The 25749-nt window shown below is 36.2% G+C and overlaps 3 protein-coding genes and 1 non-coding gene across 6 annotated transcripts; 3 read left to right on the forward strand and 1 right to left on the reverse strand.

Moving 5' to 3' along the window:
* The first annotated feature begins 629 nt into the window (after positions 1-629).
* On the forward strand, positions 630-3840 carry LOC111453398 (magnesium-protoporphyrin IX monomethyl ester [oxidative] cyclase, chloroplastic). 2 transcript variants are annotated; one of them, XR_002712251.1, is made up of 6 exons: positions 630-1187; positions 1482-1546; positions 1983-2310; positions 3059-3157; positions 3284-3623; positions 3829-3840. XR_002712251.1 is itself a non-coding variant. In XM_023094483.1 (5 exons), the coding sequence occupies exons 1-5, from the start codon at positions 708-710 to the stop codon at positions 3545-3547; spliced, it is 1236 nt and encodes a 411-aa protein (XP_022950251.1). In that variant the 5' UTR covers positions 630-707; the 3' UTR covers positions 3548-3672. The 2 variants fall into 2 exon arrangements, 1 of the variants encoding a protein (XP_022950251.1); XM_023094483.1 differs by lacking the exon at positions 3829-3840 and having other exon boundaries at positions 3284-3672.
* Positions 3841-5255: 1415 nt separating this feature from the next.
* LOC111453399 (proteasome subunit alpha type-3-like) lies at positions 5256-9308 on the forward strand. Its single transcript, XM_023094484.1, has 10 exons — positions 5256-5515; positions 5624-5663; positions 5790-5873; positions 6158-6231; positions 6815-6901; positions 6987-7071; positions 7226-7272; positions 8353-8418; positions 8509-8599; positions 9044-9308. The coding sequence occupies exons 1-10, from the start codon at positions 5412-5414 to the stop codon at positions 9113-9115; spliced, it is 750 nt and encodes a 249-aa protein (XP_022950252.1). The 5' UTR covers positions 5256-5411; the 3' UTR covers positions 9116-9308.
* A 1172-nt stretch (positions 9309-10480) lies between these two features.
* On the reverse strand, positions 10481-14780 carry LOC111453618. Of its 2 annotated transcripts, XR_002712286.1 has the most exons (3): positions 14534-14780; positions 10741-13168; positions 10481-10710 (listed from the first exon to the last, which is right to left on the reverse strand). XR_002712286.1 is itself a non-coding variant. In XM_023094781.1 (2 exons), exons 1-2 carry the CDS (start codon positions 14538-14540, stop codon positions 11082-11084), a joined length of 2094 nt encoding a protein of 697 aa, XP_022950549.1. In that variant the 5' UTR covers positions 14541-14780; the 3' UTR covers positions 10481-11081. The 2 variants fall into 2 exon arrangements, 1 of the variants encoding a protein (XP_022950549.1); XM_023094781.1 differs by having other exon boundaries at positions 10481-13168.
* A 9303-nt stretch (positions 14781-24083) lies between these two features.
* On the forward strand, positions 24084-24163 carry TRNAL-UAG. The gene has a single exon. It is a non-coding gene; the product is annotated as a tRNA-Leu (tRNA).
* Positions 24164-25749: the final 1586 nt, after the last annotated feature.

The raw sequence follows: 25749 nt of genomic DNA on the forward strand, positions 1-25749 counted from the left end.
TGGGGCACCGCCTTATAATGGAATACCATATTTTATGTTCACGGCTCACTCAAACAAGAGAAAGAAACAAAACGTTAAAAAAAATTTAAAATATCTTTATACTTAAAAAAAATTAAAAAAAAAATATTAAAAAAATATTGATGAACTTTCGAGAGTAATATTAAAAAGTTTGAAGTAATCTATGAGATGTAAAAAGTTCGGAGTATTGTATGAGATGTTGATAGATAGTTTTCATTCGTTCATTGATGGTAAAAAGTAGTAACGGTTTACCTCCGGTAAAAACATTTTAAATATTTTTTTTATTTTGGGAATAAATTACAAATTTTGCGAGTGTTTTTATTAAATGAATTAAAAGTGTATTTAAAGGTGATTAGATAATAGAAATGGGCCCAAATCTTTGGCCCAGTAAATTAGAATCACACGTGTACGAAACAATGACCACACGCTTCCAAAAAAAAAGAAAAAATAATAATAACCACAAATTTATGTGCTTACTTGGCATTATCAACCCCATCGAGTAATCCGATAAACCAATAATCACATGCCACGTGTCAATATGATTTAGAAAAATCTTCTATTTGATTGGATGAATTATATTACATTACTATCCTCATATTTATATATGTTTGCTTCTCTTTTGCTTTTCACTCCTCTGTGTTTCCCACATCCGCCATTGCAGCCCCTCCGAAGAAGCTTCATCGTCATCCATGGCTGCCGCTGCTGAGATGGCTCTCGTGAAGCCAATGTCGAAGTTTTGCAGCAGAACTCCCGAATTCGGAAGCCCTAGAACGAGAGCTATTCCATTCTCTTACTCCAGATTCACCGTCATTAAAATGTCTGCAACTTCCTCTCAATCGCCTCCCAAGCCCTCCAAGAACGCCAACAAGGCTGCGATTAAGGAGACGCTACTGACGCCTAGGTTCTACACCACTGACTTTGATGAGATGGAGACTCTCTTCAATACCGAAATCAACAAGAACTTGAACCAAGCTGAGTTCGAGGCTTTGCTTCAGGAGTTTAAGACTGATTATAACCAGACGCATTTTGTGAGGAACAAGGAGTTCAAGGAAGCTGCTGATAAAATGGAAGGCGATCTCAGACAGATCTTTGTGGAGTTTCTTGAGAGATCTTGTACTGCTGAGTTCTCTGGATTTCTGCTCTACAAGGAGCTGGGAAGGAGGCTTAAGGTATTGCTTATGAACTTCAGAATGAATTGTTTCTGTGATTTTGAAGTTGATTGTGAGTACTGTGGATAATTTTTTGAAAATCTTGTTTATAGCTGTACTGTATGTCATTTGAATCTATAATTTCTCCTCTGTTCTATTGCTCTATTACACTGCTGAATGGCTTCTGAGCTTCCAAATCATGAACTAATCTTTCACTATGAAATCACATTTTATCTCTTATAATTACTTCGAGCAATATGGATGGAGAACAATCTTTTTCTATCTCACATTGCCAATTGTTTTGATGTGTTCCAGAAAACCAATCCAGTGGTGGCTGAGATTTTCTCTCTGATGTCCAGGGATGAAGCCAGGCATGCTGGGTATGTACTCATTTTCAAGCCTCAGAATCATTACATGAGCTTTCTTTATCAGTTAAAGGACGCTACTAAATGTTATATGATACTTGAATCTTCATATTTATTCTCGAACCTTTAGTTTTAGTCCTTCAAACATTCTAATGTGCTTGTTTTGAATATTTTCATCTGTTCTTAGGAAATATTTGAATCCATTGCCGAATTCTTGAGACAAAAACAAGTTTTCGCTTGAAGTTTGAAAAAGTCTCTAAAATATAGATATCAACACAAAGAACCTCTACATGTATTTATTTATAACCTTAAATTTTAAAAACAAAAGATCAAGATGATTATGAATGCAAATGATTTTGATGGAAAGCTTTAGAGATTTAGAATAACAAACAAAAATGTCTTGAAATTTTTGTGTCTTATATTTTTGATACTCATGTTCCATTAATTACAGGTTTTTGAACAAAGGTCTATCTGATTTCAACTTGGCATTGGACTTAGGATTCCTGACAAAGGCTAGAAAATACACATTTTTCAAGCCCAAGTTCATCTTCTATGCTACATACTTGTCTGAGAAAATTGGATACTGGAGATACATAACCATATACAGACATCTCAAGGCCAACCCTGAGTTCCAATGCTATCCCATTTTCAAGTACTTTGAGAACTGGTGCCAGGACGAGAACAGGCACGGCGATTTCTTCTCTGCATTGCTCAAGGCACAGCCTCAGTTCCTCAATGACTGGAAGGCTAAGCTGTGGTCTCGGTTCTTCTGTTTATCGGTAAATGGCGGTTAATCTCTACTGAAATCTGAGTAGAATTATACACTTTTAACAACAAAAAATGGAAAGATGAAGGTTTTTGTTTTTGGTAATCTGTTTTCGTGTACCATGCTTTACTTACTAATACTTTACTTAGTACTTTACTTCTACAGCGGTTCAAGCCTACCACTAGTTGATATTGTCCTCTTTGGATTTTTCCTTTCACACTTCCTCTCAAAATTTTTAAAACACCTCTGATAGGGAGAGGTTTCGACACCTTTATAAAGAATGCTTCGGGGCCCAACATCTTCTTTGACACTCGTTCCCTTCTCCAATTGATATGGGACATCTCAATCCGCTCCCTTCGAGGCCTAGTGTTCCTGCTGGTACACCACCTCATGTCCAGGACCCAGCCTTCTCGCTGGCACATTGCCCGATATCTGGCTTTGATACCATTTGTAACGGCTCAAGCCGATCGCTAGCAGATATTGTTCTCTTTGGGTTTTCCCTTTCGGGCTTCCCCTCAAAGTTTTTAAAACCCTTAGCAAGAATGCTTCGTTCTCCTCCCAAATCAACGTGGGATCGCACAATTTATGTTGGTTCATAGTCCAATTTTGAAAATGTTTTTGTGATCATAGTCAAAGTTTTTCAAAAAAACAGTTGACTGAGATCCTAACGGTGTTTTTAGGAAGTAAAATCGTTATCAAGTATGGATCTTGTGGGCTGAACTTGACCTGAATGTTCGTCTCAATGAAATATTTTTTTGCAGGTGTACGTGACAATGTATCTCAATGATTGCCAAAGAACAGCATTCTATGAAGGAATTGGCCTTAACACCAAAGAATTTGACATGCATGTTATCATTGAGGTAAGTTTGATAGCTACATGTATTTCATTCATAGCCCATGTTCATCTAAGGGATAGTTTACTACAATGAACTGAACTATTCAATGACAAAACATTCAGCCAATTCATTTTGCTTCTACTAATGCAGACTAACCGAACGACGGCGAGAATCTTCCCGGCCGTACCGGACGTCGAGAACCCCGAATTCAAGAGGAAACTGGACAGGATGGTCGAGATCAATGAGAAGCTGATTGCTGTAGGAGAAAGCAATGAGATTCCTTTGGTTAAGAACTTGAAGAGGATACCGCTTGCTGCAGCATTGGTATCTGAGATATTGGCTGCATATTTAATGCCTCCAATTGAGTCTGGATCGGTTGATTTTGCAGAATTTGAGCCTCAACTTGTGTACTAAAGTTTTGTTCTTAGCTCACCTCCTTCACTCTCATCTTTTTAGTATGTTCAGTTTCTTCAAATAGTGTAATTTGTTCGTAAAAATATGATCACAAACATTTAGTAATAAATTGATCTTCTCGTAAACGATCACAAATGGTCACAATTCTCATTTAGTTCATAACCATTTTGATTAATATTCCGTTCATACTCGAGAATAGTATTATTATGCCTATATAAAAGGTTGTCTAACATTGTCTTGAGGTGTGAAGTCATAAAGAGTCATATGAAGTCATGGCGGAGTCATGTAAAGTTATTATTATTTTGTATTTGCCTAAAGGCAATTAGGAGGAACTTTCGTTTAGAGGTTTTGTAATGTGAGAGATATACGTATCGTAGACGTAAGAAAATTTCTTCTCTTCGAACCACTTAAACCTTTGTGTCTCTTTGTTTAATTTCAGTTTGTGAGTGTGTAAGTGTGATCGATTTTGCTTCCATCTGCTTTCACTATAATAATTAAGCATCAGAACATTTTGGTTGTGACATTCCGCTACAACAATTGATATTATGACATTTTGGTTGTGACATTTGGGTACAACAAATGGTACCAGAGCATTAGGACACAACAACCATTGATATCATAACATTTAAAATCCAAAGAATTTGAGTGACTCCGGAAAATAAATTTAGTTAAATGAAAATTTTTAAATATTTAAATTAATATGTGATATATTAAATATATATATATATATATAGAATTTGAATTTTATATAATAATTGTATTTGATACAAATATAATAATTATATAATATATGAATTATCAACTATATATTTAAAATTTATAAAATTTGAATGATATTTAAATGAGTTAAATATATATTTATTTAAATGTTTTAAATAAAAATATATTTTTAATATATTAAATATTAAAATATATTATATTAAATAAGATAGTTCCTCATAAACTATTAAAGGGGGTACATAGTCGGAATTTGATTGGGTTGAACGGTTTTTTTTTTACCACCCAATCCGAATTCAACCCGAAAATAGAGGGTTGGATTGTAAATTTTTTTTTAAAGTTTTATTTATCCACAATTTATAATTATTTGGATATCATCTTACATAAAAATATATTAAAAGTTTATAAATAAACTCAAATTAAATTATAATTATTAAAACAAAAAAATTAATAAAAAATAGTAATATTTTCATCGAACTAAAAACATCTAAATACAATATTTCTTCGAAATTAGTTAAAATAAGAAAAAATGGAAGGATATCATGAAATTAAATAAACAATAAAAACGATTAGTTTAAAGGTAGTGTATACGATAAAAATAAAAGAGAAAATTGGTAAACCCATTAATACCATTCACAAATTCATTAATACGGAAGAATTCTTAATATATTTTATATATTTTTATTTAGGTCGAGTCGACCGTGTTTTGTCCCACGAACCTAAAATCAAATCGATTCAATTCGTGTTCAAAAAAATGAATCCAACCCTACCGCTAATCCAACTAAACCCAACCCATATAGTTCGGGTTGAGTTAGTCCTATCATCGGGTTGAATGTACACCTCAATAAACTATAATTAATTTTTTTTTTTTTTTTTTTTTTTTGAGAAATAGGCACAAAACTTGTAATTTAATTTAATTTTTTTATTAAAAAAGAAAAAAAAGAAAAGAAAGGGGCTAAATTGGTATTTCACTTCCCAGGAAAGGAAAAGGCGAAAGCAAGAGATTTTCTTGAGAAGAAAGAAATTGAAGCGCAGAAAAGCGGAGAGCTCTTCTTCGTCTTCTTCATAATCTCTGCTCTGTTCCATTTCCTGCTCCTCAAATTAGCAATCGAAACTCGCTCTCCATTACTCCAAAGAACCACAAGCAATGAGTAGCATTGGAACTGGTTATGATCTTTCCGTCACCACATTCTCCCCCGATGGCCGCGTTTTCCAGATCGAGTATGCTGCTAAGGCCGTCGACAACAGCGGGTATTCCTATTCTTCTCTTACTTTCTTCCTAATTACTATATAGATTTACCTGTGGCAGGGATTTTCTATTTCATTTTTGTGTGAACTGTTTTTCGAATTCGTTTTCAGGACTGTTATTGGAATCAAATGCAAAGACGGAGTCGTTATGGTAATATTTTTCTCGCTTTTTGAGTGTGCTTCCTCCTTTGTTTTGTGGATGGGACCATAGGAGTTCTCTAGGTTTGAGATAGAGTGTTTCTCACATGTGAATCTGATGCGGTTGTTTTTTATTCAGGGCGTAGAAAAGCTAATTACCTCTAAGATGATGCTTCCTGGTTCTAATAGAAGAATTCACGCTGTTCATCGTCATTCTGGCATGGTATTATTATCCCTTATATTTTCTCGATCACTGCTTTGGATTCTCAAGTATCCTGTAACAAGGGTTTAGATGTTTTAAGCTTTTGTTCTGTAATGGTCGTAGACTAACTGATTAAGGAAATGTGCCTTGACTGGGCAGAGACTTGGATATGAATAATGGAATAAAAAAAGTTAATTTGCTTGGATTTTCTCACATTTAAGTGTTTGTAGTTGAACATATAGCAAAAAAATGAACTGGTAACATTTACTGTCTTTTTTATTGATGTATTTTGCTATTCGATGCAGGCTGTGGCAGGATTAGCAGCAGATGGAAGACAAATAGTTGCTCGAGCCAAGTCCGAAGCAACCAATTATAAAAGGTTGCACCTTGAGACTCTTCTATTTTAGACAGTCCCCTAATCCTAATGCATACCTCCCAGTTTATTAGTAGTGAAATTGGTTAATTGTAGGAATACATATTGCAGATAAATGTTTGGTGACTATACTTTGAGTAATTCAATTGTCTCTTATGTTCTAATTTGATTCCTTGGTCTGATTTGTAAACATTTTGAAATAGATGCTTAATAACGAATGAGCAGTATCAGTATGATGTGTTAGACACCAGTATGATTTTAATAGTAAACCATCTCTTGGAAAACAAAGTGATGATGATACCACCATTGAACTGTTACATGTGAATGAATTGTGTTCTTTAGAAAGGACATGCCTTCATGAACTTCTAGGTCTTCATACGCATATGTAGATACTATGATATACTATACTGACAGGAGAAAACAATGGTGTGAAAAGTATGTAAAAAGTGAAGGCATGCAGGCCATGTGATCATGAGGAAGAAGTTATCAGTTAATTTTATGCTTTATCTGAGGTTATTCGAGATGTATTGCTGATTTTGCATTATCCTTTTGAATGCTTATCTTGTTTTATTATGGACTCTTTATGCAGTGTTTATGGGGAACCAATTCCTGTTAAGGAATTAGCTGATCGTGTTGCCAGTTATGTGCATCTCTGTACACTTTACTGGTGGCTCAGGTTTGTCATGATTTCAGTAATACCCATAGAAATTTGAAATTGCTTCTTTCTTTCTCCTTATATCGAATTGAAATTAATGTTGCAGACCTTTTGGATGTGGTGTAATTCTTGGAGGCTATGACAGAGATGGACCACAATTGTACATGGTTGAACCATCCGGTGTTTCCTATGTGAGTTTATCATATATTGACATGTTGTAGATTTGTGATACACAGTTTAAATTTAATGCTGTTTTGTTTTTAACGCTTGCAAACTACTTATGTACATCTTATGGCTGCTCTATGAACTAACATTTTTCTTCTTTTTTTTTTGGTATTTTTCTAGAGGTACTATGGTGCTGCAATTGGGAAGGGTAGGCAAGCTGCAAAAACGTAAGATAAAAGATTTACTTGTTGTGATACTTCTTGTGGGTGATTGCCAAGAGACCACTCCGTTGTTGCTTTCTAATTGAATCTACTTTAATTGAATTTGATGAGAATGAGTTTTCAAAAACATGGATGCATACTACTACTATCAGTATAAATCATCACGTAGGCAGTAGCCTATAATAAAGACTTCAGAGAGGTGGCATAATCAGCGTATAGTTACCTAAAGATGTTTATGTGGGAGATCCATGTCTAGATTTTTATGATTGATACGTGGCTGATCATCATCTTAGGAAAGTTGTTTCTTATAAAATAATAATAATTATTATAATGATCTTTGGAAAAGAGATTTGTATATAAAGGATTTTGTTCTTGCTACATTGCGAATTATTGACTGATTTATGGCAGATATTCTTAAGTCAAGTGATATTGTAACCAATATTGAACTTCCAGAATGATCATCTTGTTGTACACGTCCTTTCTGACCACAGTAATGCAAGAAATTGTAGTAATTGATTTACCGTTTCTTACCATGAGTTTACTGATTGAGGGAAATAGTCGAGATACTAGTCAATATGCAATAGAAAATCTCTTAAGCACTGTGATTTTGTTCTATGAACTTAACTCTTAATTTAATATTTGCATCTTTGTCTCAGCATTGGTGAAGCATTTTTTATTTCTTATGCATCATATAACTAATCGATGTCCAAGAAGAAGGCCGTGGGGTATCTTAACCAGATAGACTATGTTTGGAAGTCATGTCCAAAGCACACTCCACTCATAATCGTGTTTGGAATTAATTTACTAGTGTTTTTAATATTCTTGTGTTCCTATTAAAAAAGTGTTTTTTAGAAAAATTCAAATGCACAAAATAAGTATTTATCATGAAGTACTTTTTACTTTTAAGTGTTTATAGTTAAAGCACTTTTGTTGAAGAAGGGGAACTGCAATTTCACCTTTATTTATAATTGCATACCACCTTTGAATCTGTACATCGATCTAACATCACAACAGCACATTGTATGTTATCTCATATCTGTGAAAATTTAAGTAGTATTCCTGATGTTACAAGCAATACAATGACAGGGAAATTGAGAAGTTGAAACTCTCTGAATTGACATGTCGGCAAGGTGTTATTGAAGTAGCTAAGATGTGAGTAACTTCTGAGTAGTTGGGCTTTGAATTTGTTGGGACATTTGCTTGATTAGAATCTAAACTTTGTGTTACTCTCTTGACGAGCAGTATTTATGGAGTACATGATGAGGCAAAGGACAAGGACTTCGAGTTGGAAATGAGTTGGATCTGTGATGAATCAAACCGCCAACATCAGAAGGTACTATTAATGTTATCTCAATTGAATGAAATTGCAAGTTCTATTTTCAAAATTCATCACCAGTTAGGCGTAGCTGAATGTTGGTGGTATATAAATTCGATTGTGGAGAGCTGCATCTAAACTCGAAACCGAATACCTTTAACTTAGTCTGCTTTGGGATGGGACCTTCTGTAAGTTCGTGAGAAAAAAAAAAAAAAAATGGTTCTTGAATTTTTCAGTGGTGCAAAAATATTAGAATGGTATAGTTGTATACTACCGTTGATATTGAATCACATTACTCATTCGTTTCGTTATTATTTATTTAGTGGTTCAACGTAGTTCAGAGCGATAGAATAGTAGTATAAACCGTCTCCGTACTATAGTAGTAGCTCCCCGAGTTCGTATCGGGAATTGGTCCCGCGTGAGGGTAGTTTAGTTTTAATCACATGGTTTTACCACTTTCAGGTGCCAGAGGATCTTCTAGAGGAAGCAAAGGCAGCTGCTAAAGCTGCCCTGGAAGAGATGGATGCTGATTAAGGAAGTTGAAAACTTCATAGGTGTGTTCTTACTGTGCTGCTGCTATTGCTTTATTTAGTTTAAAGGGTCTGATTTGAGCATGTCGTTAGAATTTTCGAAGGATTCAGGAAGTGATAAAACTTAATGTGATTTTCATACTGCTTTGTTGTACTGTTCTTAATCAAATTGAGGCCTTTTTTTCCCCTCTTCTGAAGCCAGTTTGAAGATCTCTAACTTTTTATACCATCAAAAGCTGTGGATGATTTTCAAATGCAGAAAATTTGTTATACAGTGAATTTAGGTTTAAAATTTTGAAGTTGAGAATTTATTTGGGATGTGAATTTGTTGATCAGCTGCATAAATTCAAGCTTTAAACACTTCAAACACTTTTCTACTGTATAAGACCATAGATTGGTCTTTCCAAAGGGTACTTAAGAAGCTGAGGAGTTATTAGAAAGATTAGTTGATGGGTCACCTGGTAATTGTTGAGATTTCGGATTCTACTTGGAAAGCTATGTTTCGAGAACGCGCCTTCCTTCTAAGGCAATTGGTCTCTCACATTGGATATAGATAGGCCGACGTTGCCAATGCAAGTTAAGGACGTAAACGACCTTCTTCTTGGTGTTGGCATTAGGAGAAGCAAACTGATAGTGGAGCGCCATTTCAATGTTACCAACTTCACTTTGTTTATAAGCAACATTCGGGGTAATATTTGGAAATTTTAAATTAAATTATAAGTTTAGTATTAAAGTTTTAAAAAATTTGTTTATTTATTCTTTTTCATTTAAATGTATCTATTAAATTCTTAAATTTTTAATTTTATATCTAAATGATTCTAAATTTTTATGCCTATGATTAAATTATGAAAATTTTAAAACCACTATACTCATGGATTTAACCGTCTTGAGAAAAAATAATGGCAAGAATAGTTTAAAACTCTCTTTGTCGAGCCTCTTGGAGTGTTTGTTGTGTGACTAAGCGAAGCGAAACATTCCAACTCATTAGTCTAAAAGATTCCGCATCCCAACCCATTAGTCTAAAGATTCCACATCATTATCAACATCATTATCGAGCCTCTTGGAGTGCTTGTTGTGTGACTAAGCCAAATAGAAGCCAAATAGCACATTCCAACTCGTGTATAAAGATTCCTCATCATCTAATCTGACATGCTAGCTTGAACTTCTAGCATTTCTTTTCTTTCTTCTTTTCTTTCTAACCGTAAAGGATATTAAGATAGGTTTCGAAGTTAGAGGTGAAAACATCTTTGACCATCGAAATCAAATAAATATGAATTAACTTATGCATTTGAATTAAATTGGTAATTAAACCTAGATTTTATTAATTGCACCAAAAATAAAAATATACAAACATAGAGAGGAAGTAGAATGAGACGCCCAAAGAAGCCTGAAAATATTACACCCTTCATCAACATATAAAGCTTCAAACTCTCCCCTTTTTCTGAGTTCTGACTAATGAAAGGACACATTTTACCCAAATCATCATATAAATACACTTTAATCAACTTTATCACAAACAAACCCCAAATCACACCCTAAAACTCACACATATACACAAATGTACCCTTCACTCCAAATTCAACACTAAATTCTATTTACCTACCCAATCATACACAAACGTCATCGCACCTAGCTCGATCACGATGTTCTAAAGCGGTGTCGACTACCGTCACTGCAGCCATCTCCGCATCGACTGACAGTAATGGTCACGGAGGTTATGACTAGTTCAATCTTGTTAGGTATGACTAAATATTGTGACCATGCCTAGATGTGAATCCATTCAACACACTTGAAAGAAGATATACCCAGGCTCGAAGACAACGAAAGATGTCAAGCTGATCGAAACGTTCCCTCTTACCTTACCGGCAGCATCCAGTCTTCTTCACCCAAAAATGTACTTACGGTTGAGAAAAGATGACGTCGGCGAAAAGAGTAGCAGTGATTTTATAAACATAGCTAACAGAAGAGACCTAGCCTGACGTATCGATTTCCTTCCCCGGATCTTCGTCGTGTATGTTTCTCTTCAACCTTCTTAACCAGATGTCGTAGTCCATAGGATATGGTGTTCCACATAGACTATCGACATAGTCGGCAAATGCTTTCAGTACGGTCGACATGTCACCGAGCTTCTGCTGAATTGACCTCCTTGACCAAGAGGTCTCTCTCCATAGTAGTGCACCCTCAACAGAATCCAGATCAGGAAAAGCATCACCAGAGGCATAATAGAGCATATAAACTAGGCTCTCTGCATCTGAGGCAGAGCAGAGTTTCCCCTCCTGTAGTGCAAAAGTTGACGAGAAGTGAAGATTCAAAGCAGGACGGTCCCGGTCTTCGAGAATTGCATGTCCCCAGCCAATAAGAACAAAGTAAGGCTGTCTCACACCAGATCTCACACAAATCACGTTCTCCGGTCTGATGTCACCGTGTCGAATTCCAGCTGAAGCAGCTGTTGAGAGTGCAGACAAGCAGTCATGGCAGCATCTTAATGCTTCTGCAGAACTAAATCTACCACCATTTACCATGTCAGCTACGGTTTCACCAACTGGGCTGGTCACAAGAATGGGCGTGCCACACCAAGGGTGGTCACAGTTGCCACCCGAGCTCGGTCTACGACATTGACCGGGATGGATGATCCTCCCAGATGCACACAACTGAGGTAGGTACTTGCTAGATAGACCTTTCTGTTTCATTACAGTTAGCACCCTGGTCTGCCTCTGCACTTGATACCACAAGTTCATATCTTCCCATGCTTCTAGCTGGGAAATTCGAGATCCAACGTAAAGAAAAAGACTTTTTCCAGGTTCTTCGACCGGAGAAGCAATATAAAATTGAAGCTCGCCCCAAGTCAGGAGTTCATTAATCTGATAGCCTTTTTGCGAGTTTGAATCCTCCAACCACAGCACCGATCCTACTTTCAACTTTACGATCTCTTCGGACTTAACTTTGATCGAATCTTCCTGAACTTCAAGAATTTCAGGGGAAACGCTTTTCTGCTGGAACCTAAACAAACCATTTCCATTCACTCTGACATCTCCCAACTCCCTCTCTACTCGTCTAGTTTGCAAACGAGAACTATGATCGGCAGCTAGATCTTCAATCGAGTGCTTGGGAACTCCGGCAAATTGCATAATACAATGGAAGGTAGCAAAAAGTATTTGCAATGCCCCAATATCACCCCAGTTAGCATTTCCAAGCTCGTTCCAGATCCTATCAATTGAAGAAACCGATATTGTAGCATATCGTTTTATCCATTCAGCAGCACATTCATACACATTATTCAGATCAAACTCCAACCTACTTAAATCTCCTTCAACTTTAATAACTCCTCCGTACCACGAATTGAAAAGAAAAACAAAGACAGAGTTCAAACCCGATGAATAGTTCGATTTGCTCAAGCTTCTTGACAATAGCATGCGGACAGCATAAAAAAGAGCCTCACCTAAAACAGACGGAGAAGGATAGCTCTCATGATCCACGGCATGATTTCCAATATCCGGACTCAGTACAGAAAGCGTAAGAATTTGGTCCCACTTCCCATGGGGATGTCGAGCGTTCTTCAGCAGAACGCCAGCGGCTGAAAGACCTTCAAGCTTTCCAGTAGCAATTGCCTTCTCAGCCTGGTAAAATTTTAAATTATTCCTGTATAAGCAACCAACAGTAAAAGGCATGGGCTGATCTTGACTCCAAAATGCCTCCCACAAACCTTTCACACTTGCATGAAGAAAATCCTCAACAGCAAGATAAGAAGTTGCTTCCACGCCATCAGAGGCAGAAGCATAAATAGTACTTGGCATTCGAATCAGCTGCTGAAACGAAATCCCCTCTAGTGCATAGTCGAACTTCTGTAAATCAATCAACTCAAAAGGAACGTCGAAAACCGACTTTTTGGTTCTGGAACTCTCTGATACTTCTTGACACCAATCTTCAAGTTTCACCGTGAAGAGTTCACTGTCCGAAAATCTGTTAAAAAACTCTTTCCGATTTCTAGACTTGCTTCCAGACGATACACTAGACCTTTTTGTCCCAGAACCCACTGATTCCTGGTCTGGTGATACGCCTGTCAGAGGATATTGATCAATTAGCCTCAAGCTGATCAGAAAACCTTTTTATGGCCTAAGCATTAGCTACTACAATGGCGCACTCGATACCTAAACTTCACCCTCATTCCGTAAAATATGACTAGGGTTCTTAGAATCACTCTTCAAATAATCAAAATTGGGCTTCTAAAAAAAACAAATAAATAAACAAAAGTCTTACTATTTGGCAAAAATAGTAGTTGTTGGTTCTAACAGAAACACAATTTCAAATACTTAACAAAAAAGATGAAACTTCAGCATGAACAAGAAAGATGATTGAGACTAATAGGCTTATATTTCATTTAATTGCTTCAATGAAAAATCAATACTCAAATACCTTATGACTTCCCCATGATGATCCCACCTAGAAATCTACTTATTTGTACAGTTACTTCTCCATATAAACGCTCCATGATACTATTTTGTCGGAGATCCCAAATGATCACTTGTCAATATGTAATCCAAAATTGTATTTCATAAGTTTCATGTCACTCATAGTTCCCACGCTCATTATTTGAATCTTAAAAAAAAGAACTTCTCTGTGACACAATCGGGAAACAGTAAAGATTAGATCAAATGAGAAAGGAAATTATTCCAAACATCATTCTCTTCGGTCGTCTTTGGCCTTGTTACGAAATGGGCGAGGGCTGGTCCTGCCTAAGGTATACATAGGTATACATTGGATAGTGGCTTACAGAACGGATCCCCGGAAGGATAAAAGGACCCAACCATAATTTCTATCAGGATCCCAGCAACAAAGGTGAGAATACCCGTAAATACACACATCCCACACAATTTTCTAGCTATGGAAATGGTTACTCAGATTCCAACAAGCACTGAAAATTGCCCTTCAACACACTGGCTTCAGCCATTGTTACTCAACTTAAGTTTCAAAACGCAACTTGTTTCAGTTTCAAGAGGCTGTTTGCAATAGGGAAGAAAAGTTTCGATTTCCATATAAAAAGGAACCAACAGATAAAACTCCCAGCAGATAATTTAATTTTCAATCATTCGAACAATAATCATAACACCACAATTATGAATCAAAGCTCAATGAGACTTCAAAATTGAAATTGCCAACAAAAACAACCAAACCCAAAAACCCTAAACCATCCACCACAAAGAAAAACCCGCGATTTTCATCTCAATTCTCTGCAAAATCCAAGATACACTGTTCGTCAACTCGACAGAAAACGAAGTTACATTAAGAGAAAGAGATGAGGCAAAAACAGAGACACAAAAAACCTAATACTCCTCACTCACCGCACGATAACCAAAATAAAATCCAGAAAACTAGAGAGAGAATTTCGGAGCTAGAGAGAGAGAGAGAGAGAGAGAAATCTAACCTTCCATTGAAGAACTATGAAGTTGGGAGTCCAAGATCACTGACCAATTTCAAAATGAAATTCAAAATCCAAGCGCCGATTGATTCAGTCGGTGTCTCCGGGTGCGATCTCGGCGAAATTCACTCTGATAATTTTCGTCTTGGTCCTCACTTATCGGCCTCCATCGTACGAACACGAATTTCCATTTCCAATTTCTCTTTGATTTCTCTCTCTTTCTCTCTCTGTAAAAAGCAAAAGCCGCCGTGTGGTGTCAACTAGTGGAGAAGATCGAAGGATCCGATCGGTTTTTTGAAACCCGACCCGACCCGACCCGACCGGCTCATATGTGGCTTTTGTTTGTTGGGGCTTACGACAAGTAGTTTTTCTTTTCACTTTCTTAGTTGTTGGGTTTTGCTTTTAAGTGTGTTGTCGTCTTACGTTTGGTCATATGTTCTTGCCTTTTGGTTGGGGAAATTCTTGTGTCATTAAAAAAAAAATAATAATAATTCCCTCCCTTACCTAATTTCACCATTTTTCTTTGTTATAATCACTCGGTTTTCGGTGGGTTCGATTGAGAAGTCGATTAGTGGGAGTAGAGAAATTATTTAACGAGACCGATACAAAAAGACAAGACTGATAATTTTAAATTGTTGGATGTATGAGAGAACTGTAAAATATCTCGAATTTGTATCAATTCATTAATACAGACATTCTTATTTTTTAATCTATTTATCAAAAGATAGTAACATTGTAGCAGGTTTGTGGAATAATTATTCGTTGCTGGAGCAAACATTAATGTTGTTTGAAGGTGACAATATCGGGTATTGAGAGTGACAAAGTGACCGTGATCTAAAGGGAAGGTAGTCAGAGGCTCAAGGTGACAGAGATCTGAAGGGAAGGACGACGAAAAGAGACATCGGAGAGCGTTCGGAAAGAGAGAGAGAATGGAAGAAGAATTGTGCGCAATTGGGCGAAGAAGACGAAGTTTTAGGTCGGATCCGATTCGAAAATTACCAAACAGTCTCAGCTTAGCAACCCATCTACAAGGCTCAGCCAACCACACTGCAGCAACCCACGAGGCCCTCTATACACGACCTACCTAACACACACAAACCATTGGTAGACTCACGCGCCCGTGAGAGTGACCCGACTCGACTCACAACTCGCGCACTCTAGCTCCTAGACATGTGTGATGCGTGGCAACTCCTTGGCTTGGCTCGGCTCCAGCTGTAGCTTCGCAGCTCCACGACTCAAATTCAGCTCGGGTCTTAAATTTATACATCATTTTCTACCTTTTGGACCCTCTTGAAGCGAATTTTGACATTATGTAAGGAAATTAAGGTTAGTATGAACCGTTTTTCTTAATTTTAAATTAAATTAAGTTAGGAATTCAACTTTTACTAAAGCTGTCCAACAAATATTCAAATAGGTGAAGCCTCGATATAAGTGAGAAAGAACTCAAAGGACGAAAGGAAATAACTTGGAAAGAGAACGTCGGCTTAGGCCATCCAAATAAGTGGCCCTACTATCGGATCGATTGGAAAACTTGTCTTATGTATGACAACACGTGCCCAGTGGCTTTTGCACGTGTCATATATGTTGATATGATATTATGATGTGCTATGATGTTATGATGATGTGATTTGATATGATAATATGATGTGTGCGATGATGCTATGATGTTATAATGATGTGACGTACTATGATGCTATGATAAGTTAGAATGATGATACATTATGATATGATGACATGAGATGTATGGTGATGATATGATGATATCTCATGATACGATGATGTGCATGTATGAGATGTCATGTTGCATAATGATAAAAAGTTTTCTGATACACAACCCTTAAGTGATGTTATAAATGATGAATATATGAAAGCTTATGCATGTATGTTGTCCAGAGTAATATGAAAGATGCGTGGGGTTGTGTCACATAAATGATTTAAGATGAAAAGTATAAGGATCTCATGCATACTATATGTTCGTTTACATCGAAATACTTCCCCTTTTATGATAAGTATGGACACATACACTGATAATAATGATAATGATCATGTCTTGCATGATATTCGAGAATTTAGTGTACCTCCAGACGTCGGGCTAGTCTGGCTACAGTCAACTAGCCCGACCATGCAGGCCCAAGTGGTGTGTGAAACCGCCTGGTGGGCACACGCTTGTACGTGTGGGTCTTGTGTACGGAAGTACTACACATACAATTTGTCCAAACTAGAGGCCACCGCTAAGATGGTTTTAAATGATTAATTCGAGTCCCGATTGCATGTGTTTGCATTCTCTAATCCCAATAGTGGGCCCACTTGCTGAGTATTCATTAAAATACTCAAATCATGCGTTAGTTCTATATTTTAGGTAAATGCAAGACACCCATTGACACGGGATTAAAGACCATAACACATGCATAGAGTAGTATTTAATTTCGTAAATCTTAGATGAGTATAGAACATTGCTATTTTTATATTTACTTCGGTTTATTTTAAAATTTTCTTAGTCAATTTACAATTTTAGTTGCTTCCGATGAATTTTAGTTGGTTCGGATCTATTATTAAATCTCAATAATTTAATTTTAGTTTCAAAATTTATTCCAATATTTTGTATTTTGGTTAATTTTTATTGGAAGTCGGTAAAAAAGATTCAAACTTAGCAATCTATATAAAAATTGATTTTAATTTCGTGAAAATTTTACTTTATTTTATTGTAAATTGAAAATTAGATATTCAAATATTTATATCTCACTAATAATGAAAATAAATTGTAATTGAATCAAAATATAATAATAATTAAAAAAAATGGTAATACATTGGATTTATTTTATGATAGAAATGAGGAAAATGTAAATAATTATGACGTGTAAAGTATTATTTTAGAAATTCAAATAAAAAAAAACTATTTTATTTGACGGTTTTTATTTTCGTAGGTATTTATAAGTTGATTTGGTCATGTTTTAGATAACAACTCATTCTAATTTTAATGGATGAAATGTGATCTATTGTTCTAAATGTTAAGAGAGGATTTATCGACCTTGAAAGTACGGAATCGCCATGATTTCAAGGTTGAATTTTTGGAACCACCACCAAAAATATCGTATTCGATCGAGACCGACATTGAATTTTGAGAATTAGTGAATTTTGTGCATATAGTCACGGTAGCTTTTCACGTTTGTTTAACTAGTGGCATTTTTGTAATTTTCTCAATTTCTAAGGGTTTTTTTTTTTGGTTATTTGTCGTCTTCTAATTATTTTAATACATTTTTTTTTTGGTCATTCTTCCCTCCTCGACCACTTTGAAATTTCTTATCACACGAAATTCCTTATCCAAGCAACCACGGTACAATGCTGCTGAAAAATGCCGTTTTCTGACACAAGCAACAAGGAAAACATCTTCTCCCTCTGCTAGAGGTTAAAGATGATGACATGGGCAGTTTAGTTGAATCGACCACGTCACCCCATAAACAACACTAGTTTTGTGCTTTGGCTAATTTGACCCCTTTTTCGATAAGTTCTCATAGTTTTTTTTTTTTTTTTTTTAATTTTTTTATTCCTTAAAATAGACTCTCTTACCGTCATGCACAACAAAAATTGGAAATACTGCAAACTCAAGAACCGAGATCCCGAATGTCAATCAATAAGTAAGTAGCCAATCTAGTCTTTTCTTAAGTTACTTTAATATGTCCTTCTAAATGGACGGAGTGCTTATGAAATTCTAAGAATGGTATAATGTGACATAATAAATTTATATATGAAATTTGGTGGTCGTTGAATAATGTTAAGGGGCTAAATAAAAGATACGTGTAAAATGACGAAGAGTTGATTTGTGACCCAAATGTTCAATAACTAACATGCAATTTTACGAGAGACCTTATTTAATGAATTCTAAAGACTATGCAAAATTTTACAACCATTAGATCATGTTTGAAGCTCAAACCACGATGTCGGTGAAACATGACCAAAATGTCCCTTATATTATATTACATGATTATGGTGTGTTACAAGCGATATTATACTATAGGGTTAGCCCATGAATTAAAGTACTAAGATGCTACTCCAGAACGATGAACCGAGTCAAATAAGTGCTATTCTAACCTATTACCTAAATGATTCTTGACCTCCCACTACGAGATGCATCATGATTCTATATTTTCCTAATGTAGGTAGGATGTCATGCACCATGTTTCTCTAAGAGGATGTCATCTTTCCGGTTTTATGTTTTCCTCACCTAGATGGGATGTCATGTACCATGTTTTTACAGGATATCCGCCATGTTTCCCATGTTACCTTGTCTCATGTTATTGTCGACTTGTCCTATCCATATCTTAGAGGTCCTAACAACTTTTCTCGCGAAGATGAAATGTTTCACGTTCATGATATTCACCAATCATGTGACTTCTAGGTCTTCCATGAGGAGTAGTTTGGGGACATGTTAGGGACAACTACCATAACCAATGACCACAAGCTCAAAAACCATGTCAAGTTATCGGTTAGAACAAGGTAGTATACCTTAACATCCACCATAGCCACGATCAAGAGTCTACAAGTAAGCTATTAACTGAGTCTTGTACTCACTCCATGTTTTCAATCCGTTTAAGTTTCGATCCATTCTTCAAGCAAGCTACATAAATTGATTCACGACATCAGTTTTTTTGATTTTGTGTTTTATATTTACTTAGTAATCACAATTATTGATGTGTTATAAATTAATTTTTTTAATATTAATCTCACATATCTCTGAGACAGTATTGAATGTAAATATAATGGAAACAATCGAAACAATAAAATTTGAGATTGTATTAAATAAATATATGAACTACAATTAAAAAAAAATAAATTATACAAATGTATGTGCCATCAACTGGTTGGTTTGGTTAAATTCTAGCATCAACCAAGGATGAACGGAAGGAGAAGGTGCCATGTGTCGAGCAACGAGCACCAGACAAACCTAGCAACGGGGGCCGGATGTGCTAATGAGAGTGTACCACATATCACGAGCATAGTATTACAATCATACTATGAAGAGAGCAGGTTGTGACCCTCACGTCGAGATAAGCAAAGTGATGCCCATTTGGCCACACGAGGGTCAATATAAAAGAATTCCATGATGCAACCGAGGAGGACGGTGTCCCTCACGTCGAGATAAGCAAAGTGATGTCCATTTGGCCACACGAGGGCCAATAATTCCATGATGTGACCAAGGAGGACGGTGCATCACCTAACAAAACATATAATGTTTGCATTCAAGAGGAAACGATGAATAAACAAGTTAGAGGCAGCAAGTAAGATGAGCGTCATAGATAGGCTTAGGATCTTAGACCTTAACCTTAAAGTGAGGGTTCATAAGAGAATTTGTACATGCGCTTATTGACGCCCATTTGGCCACACGAGGGCCAATATAGAAGAATTCTATGATGCGACCGAGGAGGACGGTGCACCATCTAACAAACCATATAATGTGTGCATTCAAGAGGAAACGATGAATAAGCAAGATAGAGGCACCAAGTAAGATGAGCGTCATAGATAGGCTTGTTAACGGGCTGAGTAGGATCTCAGGCCTTAACCTAAAAAATGACGGTTCATTAGAGAATTTGTGCATTGAAAACTTGCCAAATTTGGTGTCAGTTAGACACCGAACAAACTCTCCACGACACTCTTTGTCCGTTCACCAAAACTATGTCTACGCCAACAATTTAGAAATGCCTCAAAATGTACCTCAAGGAAGGTATGGTGTCAACCCTCTATCACCTCGGTCAGTGGAAGAGTTTTTATTTTTGGAGATATTTATAAGTTGATTTAAATTAAAAAAAATGATATATATAATAGTGTTCATCTAGTCGTGTTTTAGAGGTAAACTCATTTTAATTTTAATTTATTAAATGTGGATTTATTTTTATTATTTATTCGGGTTCAATCATACACTCGAAAATTAAAATCTTGATTTCAATTATCACTTCAGAATTTGTAGCTATAATAAATCCATTTAAACTTAGTTTTTTTTTTTTTTTTGCAATAACACTTTTTTAGGTCTTTTAATACAGTTAAGATGATGACATGAGCAGTTTAGTTGAATCAGCCACGTCCCACTTTTTTAGGTCTTTTAATACAGTTAAGATGATGACATGAGCAGTTTAGTTGAATCAGCCACGTCCTCCCCTAAATAAAATTAGCTTAGTTGGTCAGTGGATAATGTTAAGGGGCTAAATAAACGATAGGCACTAAGATGCTACTTCAGGACCATAAACCGAGTCAAATAAGTGCTACTCTAACCTATTCCCTAAATGATTCTTGACCTTCCACTCCGAGATGCATCATGATTCTATGTTTATCTAATTTAGGTGGGATGTCATGCACCATGTTTTTATAGCACGTCTGCCATGTTTATAACAAGTTACAATGCCTCATGTTATTGTCACCTTGTCCTACCCATGTCTTAGGATGTCCTAACAACTTTTCTCGTTAGATGACATGTTTCACATTCATGATATTTACCAACCATGTGACTTTCTAGGTCTTCTACAAGGAGTAGTCTAGGAACTTGTTAGGGATAACTACCATAACCCATGACCACAAGCTAAGAAACCATGTCAAGTTCTCGGTTTGAAAAAGGTAGTATACCTTAGCACACACACCATGGTTAGAAATCAAAAGCTTACCAGTAGGCTACTTACTGAGTCTTGTACTCACTTCATGTTTTTCATACTTTTGAAGTAATTAGGAGTTGGTCGGAGATGGGAGCGGGATCTATAGCAGGAGTTATAGAGAGCCACACTCACAACCTCTAAGATTATTTTGTTGTTTTAATGTTTTTTTGAATCGTTCCCTCCAAACTTGTAAACTATACTTTTGGTCAACTTAAATATGTGTTTGCATAATATGTTTGAGTCTCGATTTGTGCTTCGAGCAGCTACAAAAATCGAGCCATGACATCAGCTATTTGGTTTTGTGTTAGCATATTTGATTACTAAACTCAATTATTGAAGTGTTGTAAATTAATTTGACTCATCTTAATCACATAATTATCTATAGATTATTTTGAAGACGAATATAATGGAGCAATAATCGAAACAATAGAATTTGAAGTTCTATCAAATAAAAATAAGAACTACAATAAACACAAAAGAAAATATACAAATGCATGTGCCAACAACTTCGACAGTTTGGCCGAGAGGTCTAAGGCGCCAGATTTAGGCTCTGGTCCGAAAGGGCGTGGGTTCCCACGGTTGTCAAATGTTTACTTGTTATGCTCGATTTTGTCCTTTGATCCAGCCATGAAGAAGTATTTTGGAGCGAAGGTTTCTTTATGAGGTAAGAGTTTCGAACTTTTGTTCTTTGTTTTTTATCTAGATTCATAAGATTCCTATAGAGTTAGGTTTTGAAATTTTAGTATGTTGTTCTAGAAAGGATTTCGCAAAACTTCCGTGAAGAAATCAAGGGTTGAAGCAGACTAGAAGTTGGAGTTCTAGTGAACGTCAAGAACGGTGAAGGAATCAAGTAACATAGGAAAAAAAATACAAAAATCGAAAGAAATTAGAAAAAGCATAAATAACGCACGGAAATCTGAAAATAATTCATGAAGTTAAATTGTAGGTGACATGCGTCAACCAAAGAGGAATCGAACGTGTCTAGAAGGAGAAGATGCCATGAGTTGAGCAACGGCGGGTGATATGTGTCAAGTGAAAGTAGAAGACATGCAACAAGTGGAGGATAAATATAAGAAAATGTGTCCTAGCAATGGGGAGCCGGAGTGCCAATGAGAGTGTATCACATGTTATGAGCATAGTATCACAGTCATATTATGAAGAGAGTAGGTTGTGACCCTCACGTTGAGATAAGCAAAGTGGCGCCCATTTGGCCACGCAAGGGCCAATAGAGAAGAATGTCATGATGCGATCGAGGAGGACAGTGCATTATCTAACACACCATATAATGTGTGCATTGAATAGGAAACGAGGCATAAGCAAGATATGGGCAACAAATAGACATGAGCGTCACAGATAGGCTTGTTAAAGGGTCTAATAGGGCCCAGGCCTTAAGCTCAAAAGTCAGAGTTTCGAAGGGAAATTGGACAACCGTTTCTGGAGTCAAGTCCATCCATATGAAATATGAAAGCTTATCAAATTTGGATCGGACACCAAACAGACGCTCCGACACTGTATGTCCGTCCACCAAAACTATGTCTACCCTCAACAATTTAGAAATGTCTCAAAATGTACCTTAGGGGGAGGCATGATGTCAGCTCTGCACAACCCCTGGGCCCTGTAGCCTAAGCGAGCTTCCCATTGACACATGTGTGTGTTACAATGAAGGTGAGCATTTCGAATAGAGTGTCTCGGGGGACTACCTTTAAAATGATTTTTTTCAAGGATGTGCTGGTATTGCGTCCCAGCCCATGTGTCGGAGGTTAGATTTTGCACCTGCTATCTTATATGGAATCCGTAAATGACATGACATAGGCACAAGAAGGCCAATACCTTAATAGTAAGGAGATGGGTGTTTCTTTCTTATTTATTTATTTTTTTAATTCTAATTATGTTCATTGTTTAATTCTATCCTTAAATTTTCTTGGCCTATTTTTGTTAATTTATTCTTATTTTCAAATCTTCCTCTATTTATTATCTCTATTTTTATTTTTTTTCTTTTAATTCTTTAGCCAGTTTCTGATCATTTTTAACTCACATCTAAATAATTGCAACAAAATTAGAGAAGATCTAACCTCTAACAGTGATTTCTTAAAAATAAAATTAGAATAAAAGAAAATAAAGATCTAATATATATCTCAACCAACTAATGACATCTCTGTTCAGGTAAGCTATTTTAGTTTTTTTCAAATCTGACATTTTTATTATTCTCTTTTTTTTAAAGGAACTTGATATTTTCGTTGATTGAGAAGAGATAATTGGGGGAAGGAATTTTAAAACTATTATTGAAGCTTTATTTTGTCCTTAATTGAGGCTCTGCCACCTTAACCTATTATATTTAGGGAAGGAATCATACTTTACAGGTCTAGATTGGTCCGACCAATAAAAAAAGATTTGTAGATATGCTACAATGAGGAATCTATTTTTTAGCCAATTTTAACGGCATATAACTTGAGCCACAGTCCACGATGAGATAAGAATTTGACCTCTTCTTCTTATTTGCAATTCCATCTATGACTTTCACGAAAAAAATTAAGGCCAAACAATCGCTGTACTATGTTTAAAAATGCCTTTTTCAGACACAGACAACAAGGAAAGGATAGGTCTAATAAAGAATAGGTATAAAATGAATAATAGACTAACGTGCAATTTTACGAGAGATCTTATTTAATGAATTTTAAAGACTATCCAAAGTTTTACCAACCATTATATCATGTTTGAAGCTCAAACCACAATGACGGTGAAACATGATCAAAATGTCCTTAATTGTTAAACTATAAGATCTTAATTACCTAATTAATTCCAATAAATTTAAAACTTATTAGGACTCTCAGTGTGGTAATGTGATTGAGATTTTATTAAATAAATACATGAACTATAATTAAAAAAAAAAATTATACAAATGCATGTGCCTTCAACTTGACAGTTTGACCGAGTGGTCTAAGGCGCCAGATTTAGGCTCTGGTCCGAAAGGGCGTGGGTTCAAATCCCACAGCTGTCAATTTTATCGAGATCCAATCTAGCAACGGGAGGCCAGACGTCCCAAAATGTGAGTGTACCACATGTTACGAGCATAGTATTACAATTATACTATGAAGAGAGCAGGTTGTGACCTTCACGTCAAGATAAACAAAGTGACGCCCATTTTGCCACACGAGGGCCAATATAGAAAAATTCCATGATAAAGATAATTGACGGGATGCTCCGATCCGGCCATGAGGAAGTATTTTCGAGCGAAGGTTTCTTTATGAAACTTTCTTAGAACCACAAGGAGATCTAGCATGGGCACTTGAATCGTACAAGTTCGTCAAGAACCATGGAAGATCAAGAGGTAAGAGTTTCGAACTTTTGTTCTTTGTTTTCTCTAGAGTCATAAGATTCCTGTTGAGTTAGGTTTTGAAATTTGAGTATGTTGTTCTAGAAAGGATTTCGCAGAACTTCCCTGAAGGAATCAAGAGTTGAAGCAGACTAGAAGTTGGAGTTCCAGTGAACCTCAAGAACGGTGAAGGAATCAAGTTACGTAGGAAAAGATACAAAATTCGAAAGAAATTAGAAAAAATATAAATAACGTAAGGCATTTTGAATGCGTCTGGAAGGAGAAGATGCCATGTGTTGAGCAACGGCGGGTGATATGTGTCAATTAAAGGTAGAAGACACGCAACAAATGTTGGATAATAAAAAAAATGTGTAGCAGTAATGCAGCACCAGATCAAACCTGGCAATGGTCGGCCGGACGTGCCAATGAGAGTGTATCACATGTTATGAGCATAGTATCACAGCTATATTATGGAGAGAGTAGGTTGTGACCCTTACGTTGAGATAAGTAAAGTCGGAGGACAGTGCATTATCTAACACACAATATAATGTGTGCATTGAATAGGAAACGAGGCATAAACAAGATATGTGCAACTTATAGACATGAGCATCACAAATAGGCTTGTTAAAGGGTCTGATAGGGCCCAGGCCTTAACCTCAAAAGTTAGAGTTTCGAAGGGAATTTGGACAAGCGTTTTTGGAGTCAAGTCCGTCCATATTTAATATGAAAGCTTACCAAATTTGGATCGGACATCGGACAAACGCTCCATGACACCGTATGTCCATCTGCCAAAACTATGTCTACCCTCAACAGTTTATAAATGTCACAAAATGTACCTCAGGGGAGGCATGATGTCAGCTCTCCATCACCCCTGGACCCTAATGAGCTTCCCATTGACACATGTGTGGGTCATAGTGAAGGTGAGCATTTCGAAACGAGTGTCTCGGAGGACTTCCTTTGAATTGATTTTTTCAAGAAAAGTATCGAATGGCACGGATGTGCTGATACTGTGTCCCAACCCATGTGTCGGAGGTTAGATTTTGCACCTGCTATCTTATATGGAGTCCATAAATGACATGGCATAGACACAAGAGGGCCAATACCTTGATAGTAAGGAGAAGGATGTCTCTTTCTTATTTATTTATTTTTTTTAATTCTAATTCTATTCTTTAATTCTATTCCCAAATTTTTTTTTAGCCTATTTTTTTTGTTAATCTATTTTTATTTCCAAATCTCTGATTTCTAGTTTTTTTTTTTTTTTTTTTTTTCAA

Source organism: Cucurbita moschata, unplaced genomic scaffold (genome assembly GCF_002738365.1).
Source record: "Cucurbita moschata cultivar Rifu unplaced genomic scaffold, Cmos_1.0 Cmo_Scf00015, whole genome shotgun sequence".
Taxonomy (NCBI): Eukaryota; Viridiplantae; Streptophyta; class Magnoliopsida; order Cucurbitales; family Cucurbitaceae; genus Cucurbita; species Cucurbita moschata.

What these genes read in the sequence shown, in the direction of transcription:
- LOC111453399 (XM_023094484.1), top strand. Translation starts at nt 5,412, where the DNA reads ATGAGTAGCATTGGAACTGGTTATGATCTTTCCGTCACCACATTCTCC. An exon ending in GAAGCAACCAATTATAAAAG is followed by an intron (nt 6,232 to 6,814) that starts GTTGCACCTTGA and finishes CTCTTTATGCAG; the next exon opens with TGTTTATGGGGAACCAATTC. An exon ending in GTTATTGAAGTAGCTAAGAT is followed by an intron (nt 8,419 to 8,508) that starts GTGAGTAACTTC and finishes CTTGACGAGCAG; the next exon opens with TATTTATGGAGTACATGATG.
- LOC111453398 (XM_023094483.1), top strand. Translation starts at nt 708, where the DNA reads ATGGCTGCCGCTGCTGAGATGGCTCTCGTGAAGCCAATGTCGAAGTTT. An exon ending in AGCTGGGAAGGAGGCTTAAG is followed by an intron (nt 1,188 to 1,481) that starts GTATTGCTTATG and finishes GATGTGTTCCAG; the next exon opens with AAAACCAATCCAGTGGTGGC. An exon ending in GATGAAGCCAGGCATGCTGG is followed by an intron (nt 1,547 to 1,982) that starts GTATGTACTCAT and finishes CATTAATTACAG; the next exon opens with GTTTTTGAACAAAGGTCTAT.